The sequence below is a fragment of the Nyctereutes procyonoides genome, unplaced genomic scaffold (assembly GCF_905146905.1).
Source record: "Nyctereutes procyonoides isolate TBG_1078 unplaced genomic scaffold, NYPRO_anot_genome, whole genome shotgun sequence".
Lineage (NCBI taxonomy): Eukaryota > Metazoa > Chordata > Mammalia > Carnivora > Canidae > Nyctereutes > Nyctereutes procyonoides.
Window position 1 is genome coordinate 1,350,018 of NW_026575046.1, and position 14,659 is coordinate 1,364,676.

Consider the following 14,659-nt stretch of genomic DNA (forward strand, 5'->3'; position numbering starts at 1 on the left):
TCTGTAATGACATATGTTCTGGAATAAATATTGAAGTACATGTCTGGTTATGATGCTACTACCCATAGCAAGTTGGTATGTCTCCTCCAGAGTGTTAATAACACAATTTCCTACCCTAACAACCTCGCCATCCCCAAACCACTTTTAATTTATAGTTCATAATATTTGACCCTAGTTTTATTGTTTGTAACACCAACTCTAGAGTTTATCTTTCTGTAAGCTTGTCTATGACTCTTAACACATTCTTTAGTTACATGGGTCACCTTCTTTTTTTCCCCTCCATGAAGAAATTGAAACGACTGAAAACTTTTTGACTTCATGGCCAAGAACATTTTTTAAATACAGAAACATACACATAAAAAAAAAAAAAAAGAATCCTGGTGACAACTATTTTATAAATATGTGACTGTATTGTTCTTTATGTCCAGAAACTCGTATTGAATAGAATTCAGGTATATTCCTCCCTAACCCACACAGTTCATAGATCTAACACCAGGTTTTTGTACCAAAATGGGCAAGATAATGAAGGCACAGGCTCACTTTGTATCAGTAAAGGACATCAAACACAGTCATGAGGCACTAATGACATATAAGCGTAGTCAGTCACAAAAAGCATGTGTTGAAAGTCCTCAATAACTTATCTCCCTTTACATTTGGCAAAATTCAGTCTAGATATTTTAATACCTCAGAAAAAATAAATAAGAGATGCTACACTAAAACATCAGATTACCTATCGTCTTTAGGAATAGAAGGAAAGGGATAAAATGAAGGGAAGGGACAACAGCTTTCCTATATTCTTGGATTATCTTTCCTTTCTCAGGGTCTCAGACGTCTGTATGCATCTGTAGAAATGCCAGCTGTACCTGAAGATTGAAGGGATTGTTGGTAGTTGGCTGGCATGGTCCCTCGACACTATTAAAAGTTTACATCACAAAAGCAAACTTAGCTTGATTTCTGCGAAATCCTTTGTTAAAAGCCTATATCAATTTGGTTATTTGAAGGTGATCTAAAAAGTTTAAATAAAGGAAAAATATATTCTAGCTTCCCAGTAGAAACAGGTTCTATTTTTAGACTTTAGCAGCAAGTAAAGACACCTTAGAGCCAAGCAAATTTCCCTCCCGCAGGAGACGCGCTACAGACTACGGAAGCAGTCACTGTTTCTCTACTGCCGATGACAACATCACTCACAGAACGTACCAGGCACGCGTTTCACAACTTGAAGAGACTTTGTCCATGACGTAATAGGAGAGATGACGATTTAACTTGGGTCTGAGCAAGCAGAACAGACCTGCACTTGACAACATCTCTGACAAGTACCTGACGGCCCAGCAACCAAATGCAGCCCAGTCTGTGTTTCCATCAAAACCCCTGTCTGTGCGATACACCATTACTTGCCTTCCAGGGGTCACACCACCGAGGGCAAGGCCAGAGCTGCCGTCCACGGAGCATGCCACTTACACAGGTAGGCCTAAGTCTATGACTGCAGAAACGACGTGGAAATGTATCAGCCTATCCAAAGTATTTAAATATATTTTTTAAATTATCCCTAGGAAATTAATTTTGATGATATTTCCCAAGTCCTTCGATTAAAGATACCGTGATAATTTTTGTTTTTTTTTACATCAGAGTCTACCAGAATTTTTTAACTGTTTCCAAGTATCAGTAACAAAGGAGATGATACTGCTTCGTATTCACAACTAATGGTTAATATTTCAGTGAGTTACAATAAACTGTTTGCATGCTTGAAAAATTAATTGTAAAGAAAAAATAAGGAGTACTTATAAGAGGATCCCAATAATTTGGTGTTTTTGCTTTAAAAACAACCTCTAATATTCATGTCTGACACCACAGTATGTATATATATATGTATATAAAGTTCATTTCCATGCTTATTACATAAAAATAACTATAGGAAATATCAGTATCAGCTGATATATATCCAACCAATTCACTGCAGAAGGAAAAATAAGAAAAAAATCTGAAGTAATCAGTAAAGCTCACAGTTCAAAAAAATTTTTTTTTCCTTTTTTTTCCTTTTTTTTTTTTTTTTTTTTTTGCTTGTTTCAAATTTTTTGGTAGTTTTCTCTGTGCTGTGTTGAACAAGTTGATTCCCAGACTAATGGCCTCCGAGTAGATTTGAAAGGAAGCCCGAAGACTTCTTATTTTGCTGTGCTTCTGCTTCTTGGTCTTGTGAGAGTCCCAACTCACTCTCAATTTGATCAAGCTCTGACTGGTCAAGTAGTTCAAAGTCATCACCTTCTTCAGTGTCTGTGTCGTCTCCTGGGCTGGGGGCAGCCTGAGAGAGTGCTTGCTGCACGCCCTCTAACTGCTCCTTGATGGCAGCTGTCACTGCGGCCGTGATGGCGTCCCCAGCCAGGTTGCGCATCAGGTGAAAGGTTTGGTCACTGCTCAGAGGAAGGCTGAGACCAGCCGCCGACTGCCTCTCTCTGCTCGTTCTCACACCGCTGTCCAGCTGCTCCTTTCTTCTCCTTTGCTCAGTGGGCAAGCCAAGGCTGAATTCATCTTCATCATTTGTTCCCATGCCATTTTCTACGGATGGAAAATCGGAAAGGTCTCGAGAGAAAACTTCTTCGCTGGGTCGATCAAGATCTGTGGAATGTATCACACAAGTTCACGCTTGAGCACCATGATGGATTGGAAACAAAAGAACTGTCTGAAAGGAACTCTGATTGTAACCGGAACCCTCTAGGCGGCCTTGGCGGCCACAGGCTGGACCCCTTTCGAATGCAGGACACCGGCTCTCTACAAGGACACCAGGACCGCACGTCCCCGCTACGGCTTTAGTTTTCCTCTTAAGCACAAAACCGGGTATGTGATGACTTAACATCCAACCCGTCTAACGTTAGCTTGAGGCTTGACTGAAGTTTTTCTAAGTTTGTATTTGTTTAATTCCAGTGAGTTAACAGAGTGTTAGCTTCAGGTGTCCACCCTAGTGATTCAGCGCTTGCATACAACACCCCGAGCTCATCGCACGTGCCCTCCTTCACCCCGTCGCCTAGTTCACCCAGCCCCACCACCTCCCCTCTGGAAACCGTGCGTCTATTCTCTGTTCAAGAGTCTGTTTCTTGGTCTCCCTCTCTCTTTCTTCCCCTTTGCTCATTTGTTTTGCTTCATATATATATATATAGACCTATATATAATAGGTTTAAATGTTCATTGTAAACAAAACTTTCATCCTGGCCCAGGGAGGGTATCAGCTGGAAGCCAGTGTGGATATGTATGATCACAAAGTTTAAAAATATTTCAGTTGGAGGTTTTCATGGGTTCTGGTGTAACAAACGGTATTATCCTGCCTCAGCATTTTCCTCCATGGAGAGCAATGTCTTAGCATCTGTAACCTATGTTTGTCTAATGCAAGGAATTAAAAGAAAATATTCACTGAGGGGGGCACTTGATGGGATAAGCACTGGGTGTTATTCTATATGTTGGCAAATTGAACACCAATAAAAAATAAATTCATAAAAAAATGTTAGAAACTACCACTGTTCTGTAAAAAACATAACTTGTTTTAGATATGTTTTGCACGTGCATAAAATGCTTTGCCTGTCAAAAAATAAAAAGAAAGAAAATATTGCTCCTTCTGTTCCATATTCAACTTAAGAGCTCATAGGAGCACTTGGCTTCCTATAAATATCGCTGAAAATAACTATGCCCCGTTTACCAGATTTGTGTCCAGAATACATACAGGAACACTTTAAGATTTGGGACATTTGAAGGCAATGACAGGTTAGCAGGCAGACTGATTTCATTGTTATTCACTTTCCATAGAAAATCTTTCAGTACAACAGTTAACTCTTGAAAACAGTGACTTGAACTCTTCAATTTAATTAATACTTTCTATGTGGGTTGGATTATTGATGCCCCTTTTGTTGTCTAAGTCTGAGATAGGATGCTTACGAACAAAGGGTTTATTATCCTTATCTTGATAATGTAGGGCTTGTGCAGTTTGAGTGCTTTTTTTTTAAAGTAGGCTCTAAGCCCAATGTGGGGCTTGAACTCACAACCCCATGATCAGGAGTCACATGCTCTGCCAACTGAGCCACTAGAGGTTGCTCCGTGAATGTTCTAATACATTTTAAAGGTGAGGACACAGGTCCACAGAAATTATGTCACCTGTTCAAGGCCATACAATTAGCTAAGGACAAAAGCAAGACTACACCTGGGTGTCCCAATCTCCAAGCCTGTTTTATTTCAAACATTGTACAGCCTCCCTCCTTCCTCTAGAAGAACGTATGTTCTTGCTTGTAAAAACACACATAAAACAATTCATAATCTTCCATTATAAGCTCATATTTTCAGTATATGGCTAAAATGACATGAAATAATCCAATGAGACTAGCAAAAGTTGTTACTACACAAGGTTGCTATTTAAAATTATGTTTATCCCAATTATTAAAAAAATAAAGCTTTTTTAAAAGCCAACTTTGAAGAAAAACATGAGTGGAGTTAGCTTTGGATTAGGGGGAACCTGTCCTCCACACTTCAATCCTCTTTAACGAGGACTAGCCCTGGATATATGGGATGAGTGTCTCTCTTTCCCCCACCTCGTCCATCGTTGCCATGAACAACAGACATTTGCCACCAGACACTTCAGAAATTGTTTTCACTGTCAGCTACTTATTTGTTTTCCAAGTAAAGGCAGATTTGGATATGGACTGCCTTACATCTTTTTCTCATACTTTTAAAAAAAGTAATAGCCTTTCAGATATGATTCATCTACCATAAAATTTGCCCTTTATAATTCAGTGGTTTTTAATATATTTACTATATTCACAAAGCTTTGGGGCAACCATCGCCACTACCTAATTCCAGAACATTCTCATCACTACAAAAAACCCAGGCTAATTACCACTCACCATTCGTCTTCCCCCAAGCCCCTAGCAGCCACTAACCTACCCTCCGTCCCACGTGGATCTGCCTATTCCACGTGTTCATATAAATGGACTTATACGGTATGTGGGCTTGTGTTTGGCTTCCTTCACTTAGCACAGTGTTTTCAAGGTTCATCCGGGTCATGGCATGTATCAGTACTTTGTTTTTAGAGCCAAGTGGTATTCCGCGGCATGGATACACCAGATTTTGTTGCTCCATTCAGCAGCTGACGTGTACTCCTAAGAACACAAATAAGAGTAAGTGGGAAGGTGAGCGTACCGTCAGAAGTGTCTGTCTGTGGAGTGTATCCTTCTGAAAGGTTGAAGGTCCCATTGTCAGTCCAGGAGACCTCGGATACGTCTGTGTCCGACACAGACAGCTCTTTGGCAGCAACCGTGAGGCTGATCTGTGGTGAGACAGAGAGAGCAGAGGCACATTTGAAACTTCTAACAGAAATCCTTTGTCCTTTGCAGGCTCCATACAAATGCCCCAAAACTGTTTTTTTTTTTTTTTTTGAAACTATTCAATCACCTTCAAGAAGCAGGAGGAGTCCATTAGGAAAAATCACTCAGCTTTAGGACATGTAAGTAAGTTTATAGTCAAACCACACAGGAACGAATTGAAAACGAAACAAAAAATACCTTAGGACAAAGAGCTGAAAGGTCTAATTCGCTGTCATCTTTGTGACTTTTTTCTTTATCTGCTTCTGTTGAGAAAAAAATGTAGAGGCTTTCAGTTTCCTGGCCAGCTTAGACACAGTGTGTTTTATCCATTATACTGTGATGTCCTGACCCCACATTCCTCACACTGTCCAGTGCTTCCATTTAACTAAATGCCACACGTATCTGCAAACGTTTGATTTCCAAGGGAAATGGTCCATATCACTGATTCTAGTAGCATGGGCCCGGAACCAGCAGCATCAGCACCGCTGATCGGAACTTTTTAGAAACGCAAATTCTCAGGTCCTACCCCCTACCCTACATCAACTGAATCAGAAACTCTGGGGCCCAGAATTCTATGCCTTAATAATCCCTCCAGGCCATTCTGATCTTGCTATAGTGTGAGAATCTATAAGGTCATAGGCCAAGTTAAATACTGAAAAATGATCACTTTGGCTTGTCCTCTGTTTTCTTTTCCTCCCCGTTCTCTTAATCCCCTCTTATGTGGCTCCCACACTCTTAGCCTCGTGTTGTTTTTTTTTTTTTGCAATAGTCCACCCCAAAATAAAACAAGTGAGACAAAGAAAATCATAGATAGCAAGTATAAAGCTATTGAATCCTTTTCTCCTTCCCCCGACAATTTGGATTAAAAAGTCAATTTCTTATATGTTTGAGAAAAGCATAAAATCCTAAATAGGCAAAGGCTACATTACTTTCAGGGGATTAGTGTCTATATATGTAATAAAAGCCTAAAAGCACCTTGAGACATATTCAAGGTGATTTCATAATAAAGAGCCAGCTGACGTCTCCTTCCACGCGTGGCACTTAAAATTCAAACTTTACCTACCAGATCTCTTCCGTTTCTTCTGATTAATATATTCTCCAATTCCAAAGTCTAGCTTCAGCAGAACTGACTTGATTTTGCTGTATATTTTTTGTCCGATATCATTACACTTAAACAGTGGACACAAAAATGCACACAGCACTGCAAAAATAAGAAGGGAGGAGTGTGGGTAAGAGGACCTTCCTTTCAAAAGGCTGCCTCTGAGTATTTCACAAAAAATATTTCCGTTCCCTTACTGACAAATACAAGTTCTTTCTTAGAGAGGTGCCTCTGTGAAATAAGTCCCTAATTTCTATTCTTCCTCCCGTAGCTAGAGCACTGCTTCCAGTCATTGTTTTTAAAGACCTGCCACCAAATCGGCTTTCTCCCTTTCATTCTTTCCCGTCAACACTCACACAAAGATTTCACGCTTGCTTGACAACAGTCCTGGGTTAAAATCCGCACTCTACTTGTTTGTCGAATAAGCCACTTCACTAGAGGAAAGTTATTCTCTCTTAGCCTCTCACCAGGAATATTGGGATGATCCTATGATCTCCGGGGTTTCGTGAGGAGTGAATGAGGCGAATGCAAACCCTGTGAATAATGCCTGGCCTGTGCCGGCCTCTCCCCGGCTCTCTCCTCCTTTACTTCCCCAACAAGGCAGATCAAGGGCTGATACTCCACGTGGGTTCCACCCGGGAGAATGGATTTGCGCTTTGATCACCCGCCACGGGAGCCAGGCATCGGGAATAGTCGAGTGAAGACCGACAGAGCGAAAGCGCTGTATTCCCTACTGTTTACTCCTTTGCTGTCGGTAGGAACGGTGCCCGTTTGCTTTTTAAATAGGAGCTGCAAACTCAAATATCACTGGAAACCAAGGAAGAATAGGTACATTTTAAAAGCTGGTGTTCAGAAACACAGGGAAATGGGAGACTTAGTTGAGTCTCATCCCATCCTCAGGGTGGCAGCAGCAGACCAGCTTTTTCAGGAGAAGCTGGCCCGCTGTACTTTTTTGAATGGCACTTTGGAGCTGTATTTGACATACAATAAACTGCACACATTTAAAGTATTACAATTTCGTAAGTTTTGACATGCGCAAAGAGCTAAGAAACCATTACCACAATGAAGGTAGTGAACACAGCCCTCACCCCCGAGAGGCTCCCCATCTTCCCATTCATCTCTCTCTTGCCTTCCCCTGCCCCGACCCACCTCATCCCTAGGCAACCATGGGTGTGCTTTGCCATTGGTTCAAGAGGAGTCTGAATTATGTATAGATGGAATCATACGCTCTATACTCTTCTTTACTTGGCTTTTCCCACTCGATCTAATTATTTTGAGATTGATCCGGATTGTTGCATACGCCAATTCTTTAGTGCTGAGCAGTCACTGTATGGATGGATATACTAGAGTTTGTTTCCTGGTGCATTTATGGGCGCACATATGGATTGTGTTCTGGGTTTGGCTACTGCAGATAAAGGTGCTGTGAACATTTGCATGCAAGTGTTTGTGTAGATGGATACTTTCATTTCTCTTGGGTAAGTGAATACTAGCCATGGGATAGGCGGGTCATAGATCGTTTTTAAGAAACTGCCCAACTGTTATCCAAAGTGTTTACACCATTCTACCGACCTACCTACCAACGGTATGTGGGAATTTCCAGCTGCCCTGTATCCTTGCTAATACTTGATATGGTCCGTATTTCTTAATTTTAGCCATCCTGGTGGGAGTGTAGTGGTATCACATTCTAGTTTTAATTATTTTTTGAGCCACAGAACACACACGAGGGCAAAAGTATTAGAGTGTTTGTGGGGGTGGGAAGTATAGCTTTCTTATAGTTCTCCTGCCGTAATTTAAAATCAAATCAAAACACTTATAACCAACCCACCCTGCCCTTTGGCAGCTGTTCTTCCAACTTGAAAATATAAACATGTCTCTAGGAAAAGGAGAAACTTTGTACAGCAGGAAATTAAAGGATAACCAATGTGTTTTGTAACCAAGAACTCATCCCTCCTCTTCCAAACTACGGAAGGTCCTGTGGACCATTAAGCGATACCATATGCATCACATAAATTAGCCAAATGTTCTACTATACTTACACAGCAGATAGCTGAGTATAACTCCAGGAATGTAACTTCCCAAGATTGTAAAAAATGTGCACACACTGCAGACCAGGAGACAAAACTAGAAATAATAGGAACAACATGTGACAGTTACAACTCCAAGACATTTTTGAGCACAGGATACACAAGTTTTGTCTATATGTGATCTATCACATTACGGCAAATGTTTTTCAAACAGTGTTCTTTTGTACTTGGTCCTAATGGCTGCTGTGTTCAGCTGGCCTCGGCCCACTTTAACGCTTAATGAAAAATCATTTTAAGGTTCCAGAAGCTAATTTCTGGCACAGAGAACATCTCCCATTAATCATGCCTGTGGCTGTATGACTGCCAGATGCAAGAGAACTGAAGCGTCATATGTCCCCAGAAACTTCTTTTACTCAGGGTCAGTTGTTGAAAATAATGCAGCCTGGTAAATAACCTGCAAGTTCAAAGTACTTCTATAAACCCATCAAAATTCATAAACACAGCAAAGCAAAAATTTGAGGCATTTGTATGAATATAACAGCAATCTGCATAGCTGATAAGCTGCTAGGATGAATCCACTGGCCATTACGATCTTCCTTCCTAACCACATCCATCCCTCAAATTGACCCCACTTCTAGGTCACTTAGAAAGCAACTGGAAATGAAATGAAATTCCCAAAGTGAAATGTGCATATTTTCCTACTGCCAGTTGTGACCAAAAAAAAAAAAAAAAAAAAAAAAAATCTTGGTTGTTTCAACAAATTTAAACATCATGACAAAAAAATCTCCCATAAAGCCTTCACTTGTTTTCCACACCCCAGTCTTAAACGATCCTTCTTCTTTTGATTTATCTTTATTCGATGGTATTAAATCGGCAAGTAAAGAGAATTCTTTATTCCTTAAGGGAATTTCAAAAAGACATATGAAAAAAGAATATATAACTCTGATCAGTAACTGATTAACACCATCAGATTAACTTTGGTTTTCCATTCTTTGGCACAGGATTAATAAGTTAACTGATCAAAAGGAGAACAGATGAACTTACGGAACAAAGTTAAGAGCTGTTTCTGAAAAAGCAGAGGCCCTTGACACATATGCAATTCTAATAGCAAAATGGAAGAGGAAAGACCATAAGCATTGAAAGAATAAGTCTAGGAAAGCATTACAACGTCCAGAATTCAGTTTCACAAAGAGATTTCCATCCTATCCACTAAATTTGTGACATCATCACCTTAAGCCAGTCGGCCTGGAGTACATTAATGCAATCCAATGCAGAAGTTTTAAGTTCAGAATCTCCTAAAAATGTGTTTTGATCATTTCAGTAAAATAGGCATCAAAAATGCAACTCTCCCTCTCCACCATATGGATATCTAGTCTAAGAATCAACTTCAGTAATTTTTTTTAAAAATCCATACATATGCAACGTTGCCCCTTTAATAATGCTCAAAATGTGCCCAAGCATAGTTTTATTTTTCAATACCACTGAAGTTAAGAGACACATGTACATGGTACAACCAGAGGGATTTTAAATGCTGATATTCCTAGGCTCTTCCTTCCAACTGCAGGCGGAGGTTCAAGAATCTTGAACCCAATACTGGAAGGGGAAGCGTCCGTTGCTGGCTCTGCCCTTAAACCCATGTTCTCACGATCACAGCTGTAGCCGCCTCTGCACACCAAGTCCTCCAAGGGTGTGCACCGTGCAATCCCTCCCAAACCACATTTGATCCTTCTCCTCAGGGGTTTTCATTTTAACCGGGAAAACACTCGTTCCATATATATAAAGACTGTGAGCATCTTTGCCAAAGGTTTTCTTTCTTAAATAAATCATATAGGAATCTCTACTTTCTAGACTGAAAGACTCCATTATCTCCAAAGGCACCCTCAGAAGGACTCTGTCTCCTCTCCCTTCGACTGCAGAACCGGCCTAAATGATATAAACTGAAATTCTTTTTCTATTGGATTATAACTGACATACATTGTTATAGGAGTTTCAGGTGTACCCCACAGCAACCTGACATTTACACACATTATGGATGATGACAAATCTAGTTCCCATTGTCATCTCTGTACTTACTACGATACTATGGATGACATGCCCTAAGTTGGACCTTACGTCCCAATGACTTATTTATTTTTTTATACTGAAGTACAGTTGACCTATCACATGACTTTCAGGTGTACGGCATAACGGTGACTTCCATGACTGGAAGCTTGTACTTCTTAACCCCTGTTGCCAGTTTTGCCCATTGCTCTGCCCCTCTTCTCTCTGGCAACCACCAGTTTGTTCTCTACATTTACATGTCTGCTTTTAAACTGAAATTCTTAGTAATTTTTTCTCTTAGGTCTGGCTGATAAGACCAATCACCATTTTTGTTAATGAGTTAGATAAACGTGTATAAAACAGAAGACAATTTTAAAACAGAAGCTTGAGGATTTTCTAATGCTAACACACTCATATTTCTGAATTTTGCTAATATCAGCTTTTATGGCAAGTGTTCCTAGTATATTATATCTAGGATTGGAGAACCCTTATAAGCTGATAAACTAGGTTAACTCATTGGTTTCCAATTTATTGCACGTTCTAAAGCACACACGGTAATCCTCCCATGCTGGAAAACTTGCCTTGCCCGGGCTCTGCTGTTTAAAAAGAGACATTTCTTGAAGAAATATGCTGAAATTCATCCATGATTCTGCAATACAGTGGCTGAACCTGGGTCTTTCATCTGGTTTGGAATTGACAACTTCCCAGCTAAAGAGACAAAAAGAAAACAAGAAATTTTAGCTGCCTTTTGATGATTCATTCAACATTCGTTGTTTCAGCAAATATTTATTGAGCACCTGCTACTGGCCACGCTCTCTGGAAAAGCCCTGAGAATTGAACAAGCCAGGTATCTGCCCAATGAAGCTCATATGCCGAGAGAAGAGATTCAAGCTAAACAATTTCTTAAACAACTCCCCCATTACAACGAGGGTGAAGTATAGGGTGGGGGCTTTGAGAGATCTCTGAAGAAGCCCCTTTTATGATGAACCCTGGATTAGCAGCAGTCTATCACAGGGCTTGGAAGAGTTCCACATAGAACAATGTACAACATGGGCAGAGGGCTGGGGCCAGAAGGAGCTACCGGCGCTACTGAATCGAGCCCCACATGTGGCTCCACAGGGACAGAGTCGGCCAGAAGAGGAAGGCTGCATAAAGCCTGGAAGGTAGGATGGGACCTAATCATAGGGGCCTGGGGGCACTTGTTAGGAACGTTGGAAACCTCAAGGATCGGAAGCCACAGTGCTTTTAGAGGAATCTCGGCACTGATCTTCTAATCGTCATCATCATCAACAGCAATGCCTTCTCAATATACATTCCGGTCCATCAGCTCAGTAGAAAACTATTTGTTAAACTCAACAGGGTCTCAAAGTTCCTCGTATTTTTCTAATGGATCTTCTCCCAACCGTCATCATAGAATGCGCTGAATGTGATGCATGGGTCAGGCATGTGCTCTGGGCCCCTGCCCTCATTTTCCCACAGGAACCTCAGTAAGCTAAAACCAGTAACAGTCTCTCCAGGAAGAAGACATGCAGACACAGGGCATTCCCTAAAATCACCATCACAGCAAGTTCAGCCCACTCTTGCAATAAATACTAACTCATCACCAGAATATACCAGTTGAAACAAGCTCTGTCAAGGGCCCTCAAATCCATTCATTTCATAGATAAGTGGTATGTGGAAGGCACTGCCATAGAGCTAAGGATAAGGCAATAAATGAACGTTGCCAGCACAAGACAAAGATTATTAGTGAACTGTCAGCTCACATTAGTGAGCTGCAACTGCAAGGGAATCAGAGTGAGATGATCTCTGGATTCAAATCCAATAGTCCTAAGACAAATCACAGCTACCTTGACCCCTAGATGCTCAACTCCCCAGAGACTGTGTACACGTGGTTCTGATTTATTTTTTTAAGATTTAACTAAAACTTAAAATTGTATTTAAAAAGGAAATTTACTGAACTAATCTACAAATTTCAATTGATTTATTTGAGAGAGCGTGGGGGTGGGGAGAGAGAGAACGCAGGCCGACTCCACACTGAGCAGAGCGCCCGTCATGGGGCTCAATCCCATGACTCTAAGATCACAACACGGGCGGAACCAAGTCAGATGCTTAACTGACTCTGCCACCCAGGTGCCCCTATTTCTTTCTAATATACTTTGAACACTAAGGCAATTTGTAGATTAGATAATTAAATGTCCTTTTTAAATACAATTTTAAGTTGCATTTAAGTGAATCCAATAGCATTAAAAAAAAAAGGGAAAAAACAACAATTTCATGTTCCTTCCTCTTTATTCTATCAGAGTCAAATGCTGCTCTCGCCGAGTCACTGGCCTACCAGTTCTCCAGGTAGATGCGATCCCATGAGGTAGACACTTGTGAATGATTTCCTGACTATCCTAAGAAATGAACTTTTGGGGACGCTTAGCTGTCGGAGTGGTTTATGTACCCATGAACTCTACCCCTCTCTTGAATCTCTGAGCAAGCCGGTTTCCATTGGTGACCAAATTTAGCACTAGCTTTGCCTACCTTATGAACGACTGCAGACCTACCAGAGGAAACACTAAGTGCATGGATAGAAGCCACTCTCTGTAACAAAATCTCGCCAGTATGTCTGCTTAATGGGAAAAGATTTTGTACAGGAGGCTGAACACCGCAGGGGGGCAAAGGAAATAATAAGATCATTAAAGTGTAGCCTTTAAAAAAATGTATTTATTTGAGAGAAAGAGCGTGCGCATAAGTGGGGAGAGGGGCAGAGGGAGAAGGAGAAGCGGGTTCCCTGCTGAGCAGGGCGCCCCACATGCGGCTCGATCCCAGGACCCTGAGAGCATGACCTGAGCCGAAGGCAGACACTTCACTAACGGAGCCACCCGGGAGCCCTGTGGCCTCCTTCCTGAGGACTTATTGCAAATTGACTAGGCTAGGCCACTGTTCATTTACTGGGGCCATAGAGTGGACATAAATACGGACTTTAATGTCTGCTCTCTCTGCATATTTAATAGTATATTTAAGGATTTGGTTGAACAGTCTGGCAAATGCAATTCTAACAAATCAATGAAAAACTTACTATGGAATGCTTTATCATTCTCTCAACGATTCAAATGGAATGAATGAACATTTCGTATTTTGAAACAAATTTAGGAGTATTTTCAAGAGGATGATGAACAGATAAAGTGAGTTGTGTCCAGGCCATGAAAGATGCAATGGCAGGGGAAATGAATGGACTCCGTGACTGTATGTGACCCTCAGAATCAAAATACTGAAAGACAAAGATCACAGAGTACGGACACCATGACCTCATTTACAGAAAGCTCAAAGTCATGCTAAGCCGACAAACTGTTTAGGCAAGGAAATGATTTCAAAAAAAGCAACATCAACAAACCAACCACCACCACCAAGCTCCAGGAGAGGGGTGGGGTTGGGGTATGTAGGGAATGTGACCAGTGAGGCCTACGGGAGCCTCCTGAATCCTGGTCACGTTCTAGCTCTTGACTTAGATGACGGACACGTGCAAACCGACTTACTACTGTTCTTAAAGCTACACACAGATACGCCCATATGGCCTTTATTTAAACATCTGAGGGCTGCCTCAGTAGCTCGGGCGGTTGAGCGTCTGCTTTCGGCTCAATCATGATTCCAGGGTCCTGGGATTCAGCCCCACTTGGGGCCCCCTGCTCAGCAGGGAGTCTGCTTCTCCTTCTGCCCCTCCCCACACATTCTCTCAGCCTCTCTCGAATTAATAAAATCTTTTAAAAAAATCAATTAAATAAAAAATAAAAATTCCTGGGACGCCTGGGTGGCTCAGCAGTTCAACATCTGCCCGTGGCATGGCCCCGGGGTCCTGGGATCGAGTCTCACATCGGGCTCTCCTCATGGAACCTGCTTCTCCCTCTGCCTGTGTCTCTGCCTCTCTCTCTCTCTGTGTCTCATGAATGAATAAATTTTTAGTTAAAAAAAATAAATAAATAAAAATTTGTTATGATACATGTATGATCATGCTTTTCATTTAATAAATAACATTCTCAATGAGTCTATCTCACTTCACGTTCTATATACAAATGTTAAGTTTTTTACCTCAGTTTATTTGTGAAGCAAACAGTATTTCTGAGAGCTAAACCATGAAACACAGTTTTTGAATAAGCTATACTACATAGAGATGCTGA

General features: G+C 41.1%; 1 protein-coding gene across 3 annotated transcripts in view; it reads right to left on the reverse strand.

The window, feature by feature from the left end:
• Positions 1-1,684: 1,684 nt before the first annotated feature.
• The window catches only part of RETREG1 (reticulophagy regulator 1), a 112,394-nt gene continuing 99,419 nt past the window's right edge, over positions 1,685-14,659 (reverse strand). For all 3 annotated transcript variants that reach the window (XM_055325166.1, XM_055325167.1, XM_055325168.1), the window contains 6 exons: positions 11,081-11,207; positions 8,472-8,556; positions 6,400-6,537; positions 5,535-5,599; positions 5,173-5,299; positions 1,685-2,610 (listed from right to left, as the gene is read on the reverse strand). In XM_055325166.1, coding sequence (XP_055181141.1) covers positions 2,117-2,610; positions 5,173-5,299; positions 5,535-5,599; positions 6,400-6,537; positions 8,472-8,556; positions 11,081-11,207 — 1,036 coding nt within the window. In that variant the 3' untranslated portion in view covers positions 1,685-2,116. The remainder of the gene's footprint in view (positions 2,611-5,172; positions 5,300-5,534; positions 5,600-6,399; positions 6,538-8,471; positions 8,557-11,080; positions 11,208-14,659) is intronic.